The sequence below is a fragment of the Mesocricetus auratus genome, unplaced genomic scaffold (genome assembly GCF_017639785.1).
Source record: "Mesocricetus auratus isolate SY011 unplaced genomic scaffold, BCM_Maur_2.0 Super-Scaffold_6723, whole genome shotgun sequence".
NCBI lineage: Eukaryota > Metazoa > Chordata > Mammalia > Rodentia > Cricetidae > Mesocricetus > Mesocricetus auratus.
Genome location: NW_024429183.1, coordinates 769,756 through 787,970, shown reverse-complemented (window position 1 = coordinate 787,970; position 18,215 = coordinate 769,756). Strand labels below are relative to the sequence as shown.

At 46.7% G+C, this 18,215-nt stretch overlaps 1 protein-coding gene and 1 non-coding gene across 2 annotated transcripts; both read left to right on the top strand.

Moving 5' to 3' along the window:
* The first annotated feature begins 3,464 nt into the window (after window positions 1-3,464).
* Rpl13 (ribosomal protein L13) lies at window positions 3,465-6,332 on the top strand. The gene is made up of 6 exons (XM_040735265.1): window positions 3,465-3,603; window positions 3,816-3,925; window positions 4,009-4,150; window positions 4,344-4,517; window positions 5,106-5,162; window positions 6,135-6,332. The coding sequence occupies exons 2-6, from the start codon at window positions 3,822-3,824 to the stop codon at window positions 6,291-6,293; spliced, it is 636 nt and encodes a 211-aa protein (XP_040591199.1). The 5' UTR covers window positions 3,465-3,603; window positions 3,816-3,821; the 3' UTR covers window positions 6,294-6,332.
* LOC121136669 lies at window positions 4,198-4,271 on the top strand. Its single transcript, XR_005873724.1, has one exon. It is a non-coding gene; the product is annotated as a small nucleolar RNA MBII-202 (small nucleolar RNA).
* Window positions 6,333-18,215: the final 11,883 nt, after the last annotated feature.

Here is an 18,215-nt window from a genome sequence, read left to right as displayed (position 1 = left end):
AGTCAGAAACACTATGCGATTCTGATAAAAAAATTTTTAAACAATCAGAATTGGGGGCTGGAGAGGACTGGCTCAATGGTTAAGAGTTTACTGCTCTTTAATCCCAGCACTTGGGAGGCAGAGACAGGCGGATCTCTGAGACTTCGAGACCAGCCTGGTCTTCAAAAAGAGTTCTAGGACAGTCTCCAAACCTACATAGAAACCCTGTCTCTAAAAACAAAAAACAGACAAAAGTTTACTGCTCGCTCTTTTTGTTGTTTTCTATGTCCCCTTTTTTGTTTTTTTGTTTTTGAGACGAAGTTTCTCTGTGTAGCTTTGGAGCCTGTCCTGGAATTCACTCTGTAGACCTGGCTGCTCTTGAACTCACAGAGATCTGTCTGCCTCTGCCTCCTGAGTACTGGGACTAAAGGCATGCAACACCACTGCCCGGCTTGTTTTTTGTTTTTTTGAGATATGGTTTCTCTGTCTAGACCTGGCTATCTTGGAACCTGCTCTCTAGACCAGGCTGGCCTCAAACTCAGAGATCTACCTGCCTCTGCCTCCTGAGTGCTGGGACCAAAGGGGTGCACCACCACTGCTTGGCATGTTTACTGCTTTTGCAGAAGGACCCAGGATTTGATTCCTGACACCTCTGTGGCAGCTCACAACCACCTATATAACTCTAGTTCTGAGGGATCCAATACCCTCTTCTGGACCCTGGGCTCCTGAACATTGTGGTGCACATAACTCATATCAGCTCAAACACATAAATATTAAATTAATAATGAATACAACTCAAAAAAATTAAGGTTATTTGTCTAAAGGGGTCCCAGGTTATGAATGATAAGAAAGCTTATTATTGAATTAAGCTGGAATTTTCTGATGCTTCCAGACACCTATGTTTCAGTAAACACTGGAAGGGAAGGGAGGGACTACTTCAGGGGGAGCTTGCCTCGGAATGAACATATCATAGCCATGAGAAGCTGGGACTAATCATGCAAGAGATTACAATCCTGTGCAGAGCACGCCTCTCCTCAAGGGTGCCGTCCAACAAGATCTTGGGTATAACTGCTTCTGCAGAATTCTCTGCCCAGCAGAACAGGAACTGTACCTATAGCTAGAGTTTGAAAAACTGCATCAACCAAGTCTTTGCATAACTGTTCACTTCAATGTCCATCTTGGTTTTATGCAGCAGAGGAAACTTAAGATCACAGCTGCACTTCCTTTCAACTAACTTGACCCTAAACAGTGTTTCCGTTTCAGACCCCTAATGCCCACCCAGTGTTCCAGGCAGCACTGCAGCTAGAACTGGAAGTCAGGTGCAGATCTAGGTTAGTAGTAGGTAACCTGAGTCTGTGTATCCAGAAAGAAAAGTTGGTGGTGGAGATGGAAATATCTTTTAGATTAGAGAAAGCCAGGTACTTGGTGGGAACATAGAAACAAATCTGAGAAAACACACCTAGGTTGACTTTCATTCAAAGAAATTAATACCTTGGATGAAGGTATTCAACAAATATTTTCTCTGGGGTGGCAAGATGGCTCAGTCCGTAAGGACACTTGCTGCCAAGCTTGAAGGTCTCAGCATCCCCTGTTTATAACCCTGAGAAAGAGTGAGAGAGAGGGCAGACAGAATTTGATCTCTGGAGGTCACTGGCCAGCCACTCAATCTTGCCGAATTGATAAGTTTTAGGTTCAGTGAGAGGCCCTATCCAACAATAAGGTGGAAAGCAAGCTGGGCAGTGGTGGCTCACACCTTTAATCTCAGCACTCAGGAGGCAGAGGCAAGCAGATCTCTGTGAGTTCGAGGCCAGCCTGGTCTACAGAGAAACCCTATCTGAAAAAACAAAAATGCAGAGAACATCTCCAACATCAACTTCAGACCTCCACACCTCCTCTCACACACAAAAGAGTCTAATACAATAGGCAAGTTTTCTGCACTGACTTACATCCTCAGTCCTCTTTTCATTACATTTTTAGTGTGTGTAAGCATACCTTGGTACTCACAGGGACTGCAGACAACCTGGAGGTTCCAGTTCCCTCCTTCCACCATGTGGCTTCCAGGAATCAAATGGTCAAACTTGGCAGCAAGTACCTTTAACCCGATATCCTGCAAGACCTTTTTTACTTTGAAAGATGGTATCACTGAGTTGCCCAAGAAAGCATTAAAATTGCTGTTGTCCTGCCTCAGTTTCTAGAACCACTGGGATTGAGGTCTGTGAAACCAGGCCCAACTATAATGTGGGTTGTAGCCACACCTTGAAGATCTTTAAAAAAAAATGTATAGCTCTCTTAATTCCCAAGTCATTTTTACAGTTCTTATTGTTAATTATAGAACCAGGACCAGCACGATGGACAGAGCACAAGCCTTGGAGAGCATATTAATCATAGTTTATTATAGTGAAACTGAAAGGGGGAGACAGACATGGCAGAGAGGAAGATGAGAGAGAAGAGAGAATGAGATGGGAGAGAGCGAAAGTGGGCAGGGGTCTGTCCTTTAAAGGGGTCCTTTGCACCTGCATGCAGACTGGTTCTCATGGAACTCTGGGCTGGCCAGAGCGCTGCCTGAGTGAATCCTGCCAAGTAGGAGAGCAGGCCAGTGTAATGCCTGAACCTTTCACTTATAATGAAATTTTCATCAGGATGAAACCTGGTAATTAGGGGTGGAGTGAAAAAAGACAGGGTTATTGGCATACAGATGTAGAACAGGCATATGCTTTGGCTGCTTCATGGCTTGTTGTCGCTGCCATTGTGGGTAGGAATTCAATATATGTGTTTGGTGACACCCAAGTCTGGGACTAAAGGATTTATCTAAGTAAATGGGGAGTTTGGAACTGGAGAGATGGCTCAGTAGTTAGAAGCACTGGCTGTTTGCTCTTCCTCAATTCCCAGCAGCTCTCAACTGTCAATTCTCCAGCCTCAGGGAATCCGTTGCACTCTACCGGCCTCCATGAACACTGCATGCACATAGTGCAGACATGAGTCACATGAACTAAAAAATAAAACTCTAAACAACAACAAAATCGGGAATGGCGGTACATGCCTCTAATCTCAGCTGTGAGGAAGAGGAGCCTGAGTTTTAGGCAAGTCTGGGCAACAGAGAGACCACAGATCTTAAAAGAATAAAGAGCCGGGCGTTGATGGTGCAACGCCTTTAGTCCCAGCACTCGTGAGACAGAGGCAGGTGGATCTCTGTGAATTCGAGACCAGCCTGGTCTACAAGGGTGACTTCCAGAACAGCCTCCAAAGCCACAGAGAAACCCTGTCTCGAAGAAGCAAAATGTTCCTAAGTGGGTGGGGAAAAGAAAAAACACTGGACCCAGGAGGGAGAAGGATTTCTGGGGCTTTAATTCGCAAGTCTTGAGTTTTCCTATCTGTGCTCCTCCAACACAGCCGTCCCTACAAAGACCTTTTCATATGCAAGGTCGGGAACCAGCGAGAAACGAGCCGAACGGCTAGAGAGGCGATGTTCCGCCGGTGGGCGGGTTGGCATGACGTAATTTCCTCCTTTCCCTGTTTTTGATTGGCTAAAGGGCGCAGGTGTTTTGGATTGGCCAGACTCTCTACAACCCCAGGGGGCTTTGCGCCGCTCGGTCTTTTCCGCTCGGCCGTTCTCCTGCGCGGGAGGTGAGTGCCTACTGCCAGCCGCCACCATCGTGTTGCATCGGGCTCCATCGCGCTCCATCCGCTGCCATCGGCGAGGCGAGGCTTGCCTGCGCAGCTATGGAGAAGCCTAGGCGCCGACGGCACGGGGCCAGAGCCAGGGCAGGGCGGGAGGACTCGGGGCGGGAGCTCGGGACTCTGGCCTTCACCCGCCGCCCTCTCCCTCACGGCCTTAGGCAGCCATGGCGCCCAGCCGGAATGGCATGATCCTGAAGCCCCACTTCCACAAGGACTGGCAGCGGCGAGTGGACACTTGGTTCAACCAGCCGGCACGCAAGATCCGCAGGTGTGGCGCGCGGGCCCGGGGAGGTCCCAGGGCGGGGTGCTGCAGTGGGCGCCCGTGGTGACTCACTCGTGTTTGTCCCGCAGACGCAAGGCCCGGCAGGCGAAAGCGCGCCGCATCGCCCCTCGCCCCGCGTCCGGCCCCATCAGGCCTATCGTGAGGTGCCCGACGGTGAGATACCACACCAAGGTCCGAGCTGGCCGGGGCTTCAGCCTGGAAGAACTCAGGGTGAGTTCGCGGGGTCTCTGCGTTGAGTGCTCTTGGTCTCGGTGGAATGATGACAATTCTCCGGAATCGCTGTACTGTCTTGATGAAAGTACTTTTGAACCCTTTTCCATCTGATGTCACCGAGCGCTCTCGAGAGGCCGGGGCAGCAGGGGAGGGACTTGGAGGTGTTTCATCCATTTCTGTTTCTGGGCAGGTGGCCGGTATCCATAAGAAAGTGGCGCGCACCATCGGCATCTCAGTGGACCCAAGGAGGCGAAACAAATCCACAGAATCACTACAGGCCAATGTGCAGCGCCTGAAGGAGTACCGCTCCAAGCTCATCCTCTTCCCCAGGAAGCCGTCTGCTCCAAAGAAGGGAGATAGTTCTGTGAGTACAGCCCGTGTTCGGGGTGTGGGTTTGGTTCAGTGTAGATGAGTCTGTCTGGATCCAGCTGTGCTGAGATGACACTGGTGCAGCCTTATTCTCTGCAGCAGTGCAAGATGAGGGATTGACTCCTAATGGGAAAGTGAGCACTACAAGTCGTGTGAAATCCATGTGCTTTTCTGTCCTAATGGAAGTTATTGACTTGGGGGCTAACTTGCTATTTGAGAGTATGCCCCCTACAAGGTTATCTAGGAACATTTTTGGATATGGGGTATTTTAGTATTCAGAAATGTAGAGAACACAGGCATTGAACAAGTATTAGTTGGTGTGTGCCGGTGTGGGATTAGAATAAGGTGGGTTTGTTCTGTTCCCTCAATCGAAAAGGACCCTCCCCTATACTTAGTAAGCCAGCACATGGGGGCTGTGAAATGTTGAGTGCTTCAGGCCCCCAAGCAGCCTGTACCTTCTTAGTAAGCCAGCACATGGGGGCTGTGAAATGTTGAGTGCTTCAGGCCCCCAAGCAGCCTGTACCTTAGGAACAAAGCACACCCAAGGGAGTCAGCTGGACTCAACTTTTCTTCTTAAAAACAGGCTGAAGAGCTTAAACTGGCCACCCAGCTAACGGGACCTGTGATGCCCATCCGGAATGTAAGTAGAGGCTGTTAATGCTTTGGATAAGATTGGGAGGTGGAAAGTGTTGTGATGGACATTGGAGGCTGCTTGGGAACAACTTGGCCAATTTTTTAAATTTTGGAATTTTAGGGAATTTTAGGGTTGGTTTCTCTATCCTTAGCTGTGCTGTGGACCAGATAAATTCACAGAAATTTGCCTGCCTCTTCCTCTGGAGTCCTGGGGTTAAGGCGTATGCCATGCCACTGCCTGGCTGACCATCTTTTTAAGGGGGCTCACATTGTCTTCCTTTCAGAAATCTGCATGGCCCTAATCTATCATCCATTATTTGGAATGCTGTGGGTTTTTTTTTTTTTTTTTTTTGGTTTTTCGAGACAGGGTTTCTCTGGCTTTGAAGGCTGTCCTGGAACTAGCTCTTGTAGACCAGGCTGGCCTCGAACTCACAGAGATCCGCCTGCCTCTGCCTCCCAAGTGCTGGGATTAAAGGCATGCGCCACCAATGCCCGGCCCTGTGGAGGGTTTCTTGCATGAGTCTGTTGCTGTGATAATATGCTGTGGTCAAAACCAAGTTCACACCTTGACACTAAGGTCCATCATTGGAGAAAGTCAAGGCACGAACCTGTAGGCAGAGCTGTTGCAGAGGCCATGGAGAGGAGTGCTGCTATAGATCTCAGGACTACCATCTACAATGACCTGGGTCCTCCTCACTGTAGACCAGACTCAGAAATCCTGTTTTTTTTTTTACTACTTTTCATAGAATTAGCCAACACATGTTTTTTGTTGAACTCATGGCTCTAGTTTCTGAGACGGCCTCCGTATGTAAGCCACAGCTGTCGTAGAACTTACTTTGTAGTCTAGTCAGCATCCTCCTGCCTCAACCTTCCAAGCACTGGTAGCTTATGATCCTAGAGGGTGATTCTGTATGCCCGAAAGCTTCTTGCTCCTGAGAGTTGAGGAATGCAAATCACCTTGACTTGTGTCTTTTTCCAGGTCTACAAAAAGGAGAAAGCCAGAGTTATCACAGAAGAAGAGAAGAACTTCAAGGCTTTTGCCAGTCTTCGCATGGCCCGGGCCAATGCCCGGCTCTTTGGCATCCGAGCAAAAAGAGCAAAGGAAGCTGCAGAGCAGGATGTTGAAAAGAAAAAGTGATGTGCTATTGGGGTATTGCAATAAAGTTTTCCATATCAATAGGTGTAGTATGCTCATCTACATTAACCTTGTGAAAGACTGGCATTTGGATATTGTACAAATTTGACCTTTTTCTAGTTTGAGACGCGCTTGCCCATCCTGGCATTGGCTTGGAGCCTTGACCTGTTCTGCCCTGCTTTGTGTAGGCACTCTATACAAACACCAGAGACAGGTTTGGAGGCCTGGGGTAGTTTGGGTTTTGTGCTCAAAACATTGGCTTAGTGAAGCTGTTAGCCAAATGCTGGTAGCAGCCCATGTGAATAGGCCTTCAGTCCACATTTGAGGGTAGAGGTGGTCTGGAAGGGTGCCAGGCAGCACAGATTTATCTTTCAGCCCACCTTGTGGGTGACACTAAACATTAGATTTGGTCACTTGTGAACCCTACATGGAAGTAGCATGATCCCTACTAACTCAGACTGGAGACTGGTAGTTGGCAGTGTTACTAATGCCGGTGGCAGGTTCCAATATTGAGTGGCCACAAGGGGGAATAAGTCCTCTGTATGGAAAACTTTGAAATTTTTGTGTTAGGCCTTCATGAGAGTACATTGTACAAATCTAGGGTCCACAGAGGCTAGAAGAGAATGGTAAGCTATCATGTGGGTATAGAGAATCAAACTTGGGTGATCTCTCTTTTTTTTCCGAGACAGGGTTTCTCTGGCTTTGGAGGCTGTCCTGGAACTAGCTCTTGTAGACCAGGCTGGTCTCGAACTCACAGAGATCCTCCTGCCTCTGCCTCCCGAGTGCTGGGATTAAAGGCGTGCGCCACCAACGCCCGGCTTGGGTTCTCTTAAGAGCAAGCCATCCATCCAGCCTCTGGTGTGGAAAACAATTTGATAGTTTATGAATACAGTTGAGCATCCTTAGAATTTTAGCTCCATGGTCATTTTTATTGATCGGCTTTGGTACCATGAAAGTTATGAGCCATTTTAAAATGATCAACTATTTAAAAACCATGCAATTCGACAGGCACACCTTTAATCCCAGCACTCAAGAGGGAGAGACAGGCAGATCTCTGAGTTTGAAACCAGCTTGGTCTACCCGATCAAGTTCTAGGACAAACTCCAAAACAATACAGAGAAACCCTTTCTCAAAAAACCAAAAATTTTTTTGCACAGTTCACTGTGTAGCCTAGCTATCCTGGAACTTGATATGAAGATTAGGCTAGCCTCAAACTCAGGTCCATCTACCTCTGGCTTCCGTTGGTTTTAAAAATGTCTTTAATCCCGCCAGTCTGTGATGGTACATACCTCTAATTCCTTTAGGCGGCAAGAGGATATCCGAGTTATGTAGGTAGCCCTGGAAAGCTGGAAACCCAGGCTAGCCTTCCAAGTTCTGGAATAGGTATGCCACAGCTCCTAGCACTCTCTTACATGTATGTACCTTCGTGAGTTTATGTGCACTATTATGTGCGGGTGCTGGCTTTAAGCTACCACATGGGCACTGGGGACTTTTGATTTTCTGTAAGATGGTCCTTTTGAATGGGGAGGCCTGTTGAGGGGTATAATCTGCAAGCTGTCATGGAGGTGCATCAGATCCTGCTGGAACTTCAGGTAAGGGCTCTTGTGAAGGTGCTGGAGAGACTGGCTTAGTGGTTGAGAGCGCTAGCTGACAGGACCAGGGTTAAATTTTAGCACCCACATAGTAGTTCATGACAATCAGTAATTAGTTCCAGGGCTTATGAAGTTGCCTTCTGGCCTATGCAAGCAGGATGATCTAATGTGCACAGATAGTAGGTGGGCCATTCCTCTACCCCCTTTTCCTTGTTTTGATACAAGGTTTTATCATGTAACCCATGAAGTCTGGTCTGAAGTTCATTGTGTAGTCCAAATCGGCTTTGAACCCAGCTGCCCCAGCCTCCTTAGTACTGGGAGTGCAGGCATGTACCCTTTGGCTCTTTTGCAGTAATTTCAAGCTTGGAGGAGGCTAGCGAGACCTGTTGGTAAAGGGCCTGTAAGAGTATCTGAAATAATTTCTAAGAGCCCACATAGAAAGCCAGAGGGTGGTGACACAGGCTTGTAACTGATGACTTAAGCTTTATGAAGTTGTCCCCACTCATACAAATAGGTGTGGTAGTGAATGCCATTAATTTTAGCACTCCAGAGATCTCAATTTGAGTTCACTGCCTCCCTGGTCTACATAGCAAGTCCCAGAGCAGCTAAGGCTAGTAAGACTCCTCACTCTGTCTCTCTCACACACAAAGTGATGGGCAATGGCAGCACACGCCTTTAATCCCAGCACTTGGGAGGCAGAGGTAGGTAGATCTCTGTGAGTTCGAGACCAGCCTGGTCTACAAGAGCTAGTTCCAGAACAGCCTCCAAAGCCAAAGAGACCCTGTCTCCAAAAACCAAAAAAAGAGAAGCAAGGCCTAGATGTGTCACAGGCTTGTTCAAAAGGAAGGAAATTAGTATTCCAAATTCCTTAGAACTGGTATAAAGGGATGGTCACAGGTTTAAATTCATCCTGGTGTGTAAAGTAGGTAGGTCCTATATGCAGAAGGTTGATTCTGAGCTTTTCTTTTGTGTGTGTCTCTACAGTTTACAAGTAGCATTTTTAAGCACTATTTTTAAGAAAATTTAACCAAAGTGACAGCAAAAGGAAGTTGGGTTGAGGTGTATGAAAGGTGACAGTGTGGTTAGATAGGGGTTAACACAGCAATGCCTGGATCTCTGGGCTCCCACTCCTCCAGGATCGCAGCAATACATAGATCTCTATAGAGAAGCCATCAAATGGTAACCTTTTCCCAAGTCCCAGAGATTAAGGGTTCTCTCCCTTATGGGTGTGGCCAGGGCATCTGAGGAGGAAGCCTAGTGCCCAGAAAGTATCTTCAACACTTCCCACTGCTTTGTTGGCTGCAGTCATTTGAACCTCAGGATTGGAAAAAATGTCAGCAGCAAGTTCTTGCTGGGCATTAATGCAGCAGTACAAGGAGTGGATATGCTGTAACACCTCAGTTCCAACACCATGATGCCAGCAATGAGCAGAGCACGTGGCAGCATGTGCGGCTGTTCCATGTTGGTCTTCGTGACAGCAGGAGTCCAGCAGGAGCCCCACCCTGCCAGAGGCCTGGAGGACAAAGAAGTAGTTCCTTTTCTGTTTTTTGGATTTCTTTTTTTTTCTTGGTTTTTGTTTGTTTGTTTGTTTTCTAAAATGACTTTTGGATATTAAGTCCTATTTCCTTTGTAACTTACAGAAAAGGACTAGGGATTTAGTTCAACGGTAGAGCAACCACCTAACATTTGCAAGAGCCTGGGTTTGAGCCCCAGCATCACACACATAAAAGGAAAATATATGTCAGGCTGGAGAGATGGCTCAGGTTAAAAGCACTGACTGCTCTTCCAGAGGTCCTGAGTTCAATTCCTAGCAACCACATGGTGGCTTACAACCATCTATAATGAGATCTGGTGACCTCTTCTGGCATGCAGGCATTCATAAATAAATTTTAAAGAAAAGAAGAAGAAAGAAATGTATGTCTAGGAGTAGTAGAGATGGCTCAGTGGTTGGTGGCGCATGCCTTTAATCCCCGCACTCGGGAGGCAGAGGCAGGCAGATCTCTGAGTTCGAGGCCAGCCTGGTCTACAGAGCGAGTGCCAGGACAGCCTCCAAAACTACACAGAGAAACCCTGTCTCAAAAAACCAAAAAAAAAAAAAAAAAAAAGAATGTATACTGCTTCCCAGGGGCACTCAGGGTTAGCACCCAGAACCCTCATGGAAGCTCACAAAAACTTTCTCCACTTCCAGAAGCTCTGAAGTCTACTTCTGGTTAATGCAGACATGAGACCAGCACACGGTGCACATAGATATGTGTAGGCAAAACATCCATACACAGAAACAAAACTTAAGTGATCTCTTAATTTAAAAAATAAAACATGAGTTCGAGGCCAGTCTGGTCTACAGAGCGAGTTTCAGGACAGCCTCCAAAACAATACAGAGAAACCCTGTCTCGAAAAAAAAACAAAACAAAACAAAAAAAAACATAAGGGGGGAGTGTAAGAGGGAAAACTGGGAGAAGATGAAGGAGGGAAACTGCAGTTGGGATGTAGAACATGAGAGAAAACACACACACACTCACACTCACACACTCACACAGGTCCAGCTAGGTGTGGTATTACACACCTTTAATACCAAGACTAAGGAAGCAGAGGTCCAGGTCAGCCATAGCTACATAGTGAGACTTTGTCTCAAATTAATATATATTATATATAGTGCCAAAGTGAAGGGCGTAAATAAAGTGGGCAGCACTGTATTACAAATCCTGGAGATTTCTTCTGTCTTCCTGAATTGGGTTCATGTAAAAACATTCCACCACAAAAATCTGCAAAGAGGAGAAAAAAACTAGGTTATTGATGAAAAGGACCCAAAAGAGAGGAAAGAAACATCTAGACATCACTCCAGGACAGCTCTTGCTAAGAATATCATCAAAGCTCCAGATAAGTCAAGAGAGACTAAAGCTAGCCTGAGTGTGCAGCTCCATAGACTCTGCTCCTGCCTGCGACTTCGGCCCACACTGCCATTGCCACCACAGTACCAGTCTCTCCTGCCCTCCCTGCTTTTGCCCAGTGGTGGTATCTCTGTAGTGCTCCTCCCTCCTGCCGAGTGCTCCTGCCAAGCGGCTTCTGGTGGAACAGAGCAATGAATGGATGCTATCTAGGACTCCTTCCTCTCTTTTTCCTCCTCCCATCTTCCCTCCTTCTCTATCCTCTCTTTCCTTCCTCTTCTCTCTTGTCTTCTCCCTCTTCTGATTTTTTCTCCTCTTTTACCTCAAGCTCTAGCCCTTCTCTACCCCTCTGTAAACCTCCCCTTTTCATCTTAGATTACATACCTAGGGAAGTCAGCCTGGCCACCTGAGGACTCCTGGAAGCACACGTCTCCCATTGCACCTCAGGGTGGCAGAGGCCTGCCCCGTATCTCAAGCCAAGGTTCTTCTTGCACAGAAACAACAAAATATATGATAAGCATTGTGTTGGCTGCTGGGTTTTGGTGCAATTTATTTGGTGCAACCAGTAGCTAAGTAATATGTCTAGTTTCTTCTCAGCATGGCAGAGACTAAAATGTGAATGAGATCTTATTTCACAATGACCTTAACCCCTCTGCTCACCACAGCATCCTGAAGACAAATAAACTTAGCAAACAGTCTTTTCCTTCTCCTACGCCTGTTCCTGGGTTCCCTCATGGTCACTGTGTGAAGTCATGTCCCTTCTACTGTTTGTAACACTTACTCTTGGCCCCACCCTGCCCTGTGTGAGATCAAAGCCCCAGAAAATGGCAACTGCTTTAGTTTGTGTACCTACGTGGTCCCCGGAAGGTGTCAAATTATCAGTGAAATGGGAGACACTGGGAAAGCCACGTAGGAGAAGGGTATTTTGCAGAGAATGTCCTTGACTCCTAGGACAAACCTCAGGAGAAACAGGTGATGAGTGGTGCAAGCTTGTGGAGAGCACATTCAGTGGGCCCTGTGTGAGGTCAGAGCTGATGACTGCTTCTCACTCTGTTGGTCAGAGGCCCCTAGCACAGCTCAAGACCCTGCTGATTAGTGTGTTTGACCTTCCAAGGCCTAGTGACTTCTGTGGCTTGGTTGAGCCCGGACTCCAGCTGTCTTATGAGTATGTGAAGCTGGAAGACAAAATAAGACACAGAATACCGGGCATGGTGGTGCACGCCTTTAATCCCAGCACTCGGGAGGCAGAGGCAGGCAGATCTCTGTGAGTTCAAGGCCAGCCTGGTCTACAGAGTGAGTTCCAGGACAGCCTCCAAAGCAATACAGAGAAACCCTGTCTCAAAAAAAAAAAAAAAAAACCGCCAAAAAACACAGAATGAAGTTAGACGGGTCCTGGGGTGTGACCTGGGGTATTTTCCTGGGGTGCCAGAGTCTGGCCCAGGAGCTGGTTCTGGTTTAGGCAAGTTCCTGGCATTGGAACCAACTCCACAGAGACTATAGGGACTATAGCAAGTGTCCCTTCTGGTTGGGCTTGGATAACCTGGTTAGGAGGCAATAAGGCTGTTAAGACACATTTGGGGGTTCTGTAGGTCAAAGAAGGCATAAGTATGGGATCTGAGCTGTTCAGTGGAATCCATTTGGGGTGTCAGTTACCTCCTGCTATGTGAGCTCCAGTACCGTAGAGCCCTCCCTGAGCCTCAGGATGCATTTGTGTCACCTGCTGGGAAACACAGGTTATCCAGCTCCAAACAGTTTGAGCCAGAGTACAACAGTTTACAACAGAATGCAGCAGTCCCCTGGGGCAGGAGGGACAAGTCACAACAAGTCACAAAATGAGAGTATGAGTTGCTGATGGCATATCTCTCAGAGGAGGAGGAGCAGACTCTGTCAATAACAAATACAGTTTTTATTTTTCTCTGTATTTTGACCAGTTGGGGGATTCCTATAGTGGTCTCTTAAAAAGAAAAAGAGTTGCTTCTTAACACGATCTGTGGGTACAAGGATACGAATTTAGAATACAGTTAGAAACTGTACTAGTTTAGGAAAGTATCAGTAGAAGTTTCATCTCTAGGGTGCCTGACCTCATCAGCCATAGATAATTCTCTGGGTTTACAGTACCAGACATGAATTCCCTCCTACTGAGTGAGCCTTAAATACAATTAAACAGCTGCTGGCTACCTACAAAATATAAGTGTCACTCCTATTCCCTGGGGACATTGCTTGGTGTTGGCCTTGTGGTGAACAGTAGCCTGGCTGGGGGACACTTGCATAGCACTTTTGGATACTATGAGAGCTAGGCCTCGGGGAGGAGGCTTCCAGGTCAGTTTCAGTTTAACTCCTCCAAGTCCAGTCTGAAGCACCTGGTGACCTCATCCATAGGGTCTTACCTTCAGTTCTGGGAGGCAACCCAGGGAAATGGCAATGGCAATCTCCTGTATTATCTGGGGAGTCTTTTTGACTCCGCTGGGTAACAACTCAAAGGGAGGCTTCCCATGGCTGGCATTGGGGTTTTTGTTAGTCTTTGGATCTTGTGGGGGGCATTATAGGTTAAGGAAACATCATGTAGCAGGGGCCAGAGAGATTGTAGCAGTCAGAGAACCAGACATTTGCTGTGAGATAGTGTTTTCTACATATAACAGGAAGATACAACATGGTCACCTAAACAAGATATGCACAGTGACAACACCAGTTGACTATGCCAGTGTAGATTGTGCCAGTTTTGTCCAGAAAGAAGATACCAGACAGATTATCCAATCCAAAGCAGTCAGCCCTAAACACGTATACATACAAGCAACACTAAATGGACTCAGTAGGCTGTGTGTATGTATATAAATATATATGTGTGTATATGGTTATATATATGTGCATATATATGTATATAAATATATATATATGTCTATGTGTAACAATAATAACTAAAGAAAGCTTGGCAGTGATGGTGCACTCCTTTAATCCCAGCACTCAGGAGGCCAACCTGGTTTATAGAATGAGTTATAAAACAGCCAGGGCTATACAGTGAAACCCTGTTTCGAAAACCCAAAAAGATTAAATTAAATTAAAGAAGAGGTTATGGATTTGAGAAGGAGTAGGAGGACATAAGAGAAGTTGGATGGGGAGGGGGAATGGGAGGGATGTAAATACAGTATTCATGTATGAAACTCTCTCTCCTTTTCTTTTCTTTTCTTTTCCAAGACAAGTTTCTCTGTGTAGTCCTGGCTGTCCTGGAACTTGTTCTGCAGACCAGGCTGGCCTTGAGCTCAGAGATTCACCTGCCTTTGCCTCTGGAGTGCTGGGATTACAGGTGTGCACCACCATTGCCCAACTCATGTATGAAAATTCAATAAAATCAATGGTATTACTGATAGCACTGAAAAAAATCACACAATAGGCTCGGAGAGATGGCTCAGTAGTTAAGAGTGTTGTTGCTCTTACAGAGGACCTGGGTTTGGTTCCCAGAACCAACATGGCTGTGGTTTGTACTACCTATAACTTGGTTCATGATATCTGGCACCTTCTCTTGGCCTCCAAGGGCAGCAGGCACACATTGAGTGTATATGCATACAGGCAAAATATTCATACACATAAACACATACAACATATGTTCTGTTATTGTTTGCTATAGTTTTGCAACTATATCTGAGTTAAAAGGAAAAAAGATATATTTTAACTTACAAATATTGTTTTATGTATATGCTGTTTTGTGTGCCTGTGTACTACATAGGAGTGCTTGAGGAGGCCAGAAGAGAGCATCAAATCCCCTGGGAGTGGAGTTACAAATAATGGTTCTTTTTTTTTTTCTTTTTTCTGAGACAGGGTTTCTCTGTGTAGCTTTGGAGCCTATCCTGGAACTAGTTTTTGTAGACCAGGCTGGTCTTGAACTCACAGAGATCTTGCCTGCCTCTGCCTCCCAAATGTGGGATCAAAGGCTCATGCCACCACCACCACCACGGGTTTTAGAAGAGTTTTTAACTCCTGAGCCATTTCTTCAGCTCCAACAGCACTTGCTTCTCTTGCAGAGGACCTGGGTTCAGTCTCCAGCACCCACACAGTGGCTCACAAGCATTTGTAACTCCAGTTTTAAGGGACCCAATACACTCTTCTGGGAAGGACACTAGACATAAATGGTGCACATACATATATACAGGCAGACAAATAATCATACACATAAAATTTCCTTGATTGGGGGGGCAGGGGAAGAGGGGAGGGAGCGGGAACTGGGATTGATAGGTAAAGCAAGATTGTTTCTAATTTAAATAAAGAAAAAATTAAAATTTTTAAAAAAGAAAACCATCCCAGCACTCGGGAAGCAGAGGCAGGTGGATCTCTGTGAGTTCGAGTCCAGCCTGGTATACAGAACAAGTTCCAGCACAGCCTCCAAAACAATACAGAGAAACCCTGTCTCGAAAAACCAAAATCAATAAATAAAAAAGAAAGCAAAAATGTCCTTTACAAAAAACAAACAAACAAAACCCCATCAACTAATGAAAACATTTTTGCCTTTAAAAAGCTAGAGGGATAGGTTTAAGATGATAATGCCTTTATGTCTGGGTGCTCAATTAAAAAAAGTTTTTGCTCACTTATCAGTATTTTAACATTTCAGAACTGATGTGTTATTTCCTGTATGGTAATAAAAAATATATTTGAAGGGAGATCTCATTTCCTGTGTCTGGCTAGCAGAAAAACCCCAGGCAGCAGAAGCTGGGAACAGAAGGAATTCATTGCTACCAAGTGCTGGGAGGTGGGGCATGCCCAGACATCAATGGGACTGGCATTGAGGCAGGGGCATTGGCCCAGACATCAAGCAGAACAGGACTGCAGGGACGCCAGCTTGTCCCCCATAATTACTGTTTGTCTATTAGCACAGTAAGGGCCACCAGGGGCCAGCAAACACCAAGGTAGCTTCTAGATTAAAACCGTTGGTTTGAGGGCTGGAGAAATGGCTCAGTGGTTAAGAGCACTGACTGTTCTTCCAGAGGTCCTGAGTTCAATTCCCGGCAACCACATGGTGGTTGTGAGCCACCATGGATGAGATCTGGTGCCCTCTGCTGTAGAAGATTGTATACAAGTAAATAAATTTTAAAAAATCATTAAAAAAAAAGCCTTTGGTCTGAAGTTCCAGCTACCAAGCACCCTGAGTTTTCTTTCCTCTCATCCTCTGACCATTGTCACTTGCCCTACAGCTGGGCTTTTGTGATAGAAATATTGGACCAGACTCTGCGTGAAACACTGAACCCCTCAGACAGGCAGGTGACTTTGGAGCAGCTCCTGAACACTTTATTGTTTTTTCAAGTTTATTGTATTTTTAATTATGTGTCTGTGTCTTTGTGTGGGTATATGCATGCGAGTGCTGGTGTCTGAGAAGGTCAGCGGTATCAGATACCTCTGGATGGAATAACAGGTGGTTATCATCCACCTGACATGGGTGCCTGGAACTGAACTCATGTACCATATAAGAACAGTATGTGCTTTTTTCTTTCTTTCTTTCTTTCTTTCTTTTTCTTTTTTCCAAGACAGGGTTTCTCTGTATTGTTTTGGAGGCTGTCCTGGAACTAGCTCTGTAGACCAGGCTGGCCTTGAACTCACAGAGATCTGCCTGCCTCTGCTTCCTGAGTTCTGGGATTAAAGGCGTGCTCCACCAACGCCCCGCTCAGTATGTGCTTTTAACTGTTGAGTCATTTCTCCAGCCCCTTAAACCCTTTTTGTTTGTTTTGAGACAAGGTCTTATGAAGCCTTGGCTGTCTTGAGACTCACTATGTAGACCAGACTGGCCTCGAATTTACAAAGATCCTCTTGCCTTTGCTCCCTAGGTGCTGGCATTGAAGTGTGTGACACCACTGTCCTACTGGCTCCTTTTTAAAATGAACTTTTTCTTGTAAATTCATCCCCCTCCTGTGTGTGCCTGTGTGCCTGTCTGTGTTTGTATACATAGAGAGCAGGTCTCTCCTCCTACCATTTGGGTTCTAGGAGGTTGTCAGGCTTGGTAGCAAGCACCTTGACCTGCACTGAGTCATCTCATTGTGCTAAACTCTTTGATGCCTCCTTCTTTAAAATGGACAGGTTAGACATGTCCACAGTTTAGTGCTGTCCAGCAGTCTTCCTAGACAGTGCAGGGCTCACTGTGGAAGGAATTATAGACCAGCCTCCTGAACAAAGGGGTGGACACTCAGTGATGCCAAGGCAACAAGTCTGGCTGGCGACCTGGGGACTTCCCAAAGACCAATGACCCCAAATCCTGTTGGAGAGACCAGGGAGGGTCCCTGCTGGTTCATTTAGAGTTCTGGCTGTCTACTTGGAGCCTGGTTCCTTTGCTTGGATTTCTCGTTCTTTTTGCTCATGTTCAAGGCTGAGAGGCCAAGAGGATCAAAGGGTCTCACCCAGAATGGTGGAGTCTCAGGGAACCAGGCTCCGGGAGGACCACGGTTCTCTGTTAATGGAAAGCCACCACTACAATCCCACAAGCAATTGGAGGGCTAAAGGTGGGATCTCCCAGTCCTAGAAGACACAGGGCTGAGATGCTCAGAGCCACCCAGGCTGAACTCAACAGAAGGAAGAGTCCTGTGTAGGGCCAGCCTTGGAGAAGGGTGACACAGAGCAGCTGGGGAGGCTGGAATGTAATAAGTGAGCTTCCAGGCGTCTTTCTGCTGTCTCAGGAAGTGGAGGGTAGGTGCCACAGCCCCATGTACTGAGCCCACAAGAAGACCCTTGGCTAATGGGATGGGTATGTCCCTGGTGCCAAGCTGGTTGAGGAGACATTGTCCCCCACCACCCACCACATCTTGTTAGTTTTCCACCTCACCAGAGGCTACTGGTGCTACCTCCCACCACCACCCCCTTATGTATCCCTGTCTTGGTATTGACACCCTTTGGATCACAGAATCTTCTGGAGTCCTATTTGTTGGTGTTGAAAGACCCCTACCCAGGACCCCCTAGGAAAAGAAAAGCAAGGCCAGGCCGTTGCCTAATGAAAGAAACCCAGACCAGGTGTCTCACCCTCAAAACAGGATGTCTGTGATCACTATAGCAGTCATGGGACCCGGATAATAATTGCTGAAGCGTGCTGGGAACTTTCATATGACAATACCAGGACACCTAGTCCTTGGCAACTACCCTTGCCCCCAGTTGTGTCTATGATCACCATAGTAGTCATGGGACCCGGATAATAATTGCTGAAGTATGCCTGGGTCTTTCATAAAGTAATACCAGGAAACTTAGTCCGTGGGAACTACCCCTGCCCACAAGATGAGCCAATGAAATGCCTGTCACTTATGTAACCATTAAAACTCTATAAATATTGTACTCCCTAAAAGCCCGGTATGCTCTGCACCCGAGTTGCAGTAGCATCCGCAGGCGCCTGTGTACTCAATAAACCACCTCTTGCATTTGCAGCCAGTGGTCTGGCCCCGGTTCTTGGGCAGACGGTTCGGTTCAGTGCCCGGCGCTTTGATGCC

Excerpts from the sequence above, each read along its gene's own strand:
- Rpl13 (XM_040735265.1), top strand. The coding sequence starts at position 3,822 with ATGGCGCCCAGCCGGAATGGCATGATCCTGAAGCCCCACTTCCACAAG. Across the intron at positions 3,926-4,008 it reads CCGGCACGCAAGATCCGCAG|ACGCAAGGCCCGGCAGGCGA; the intron begins GTGTGGCGCGCG and ends TTTGTCCCGCAG. Across the intron at positions 4,151-4,343 it reads TCAGCCTGGAAGAACTCAGG|GTGGCCGGTATCCATAAGAA; the intron begins GTGAGTTCGCGG and ends GTTTCTGGGCAG.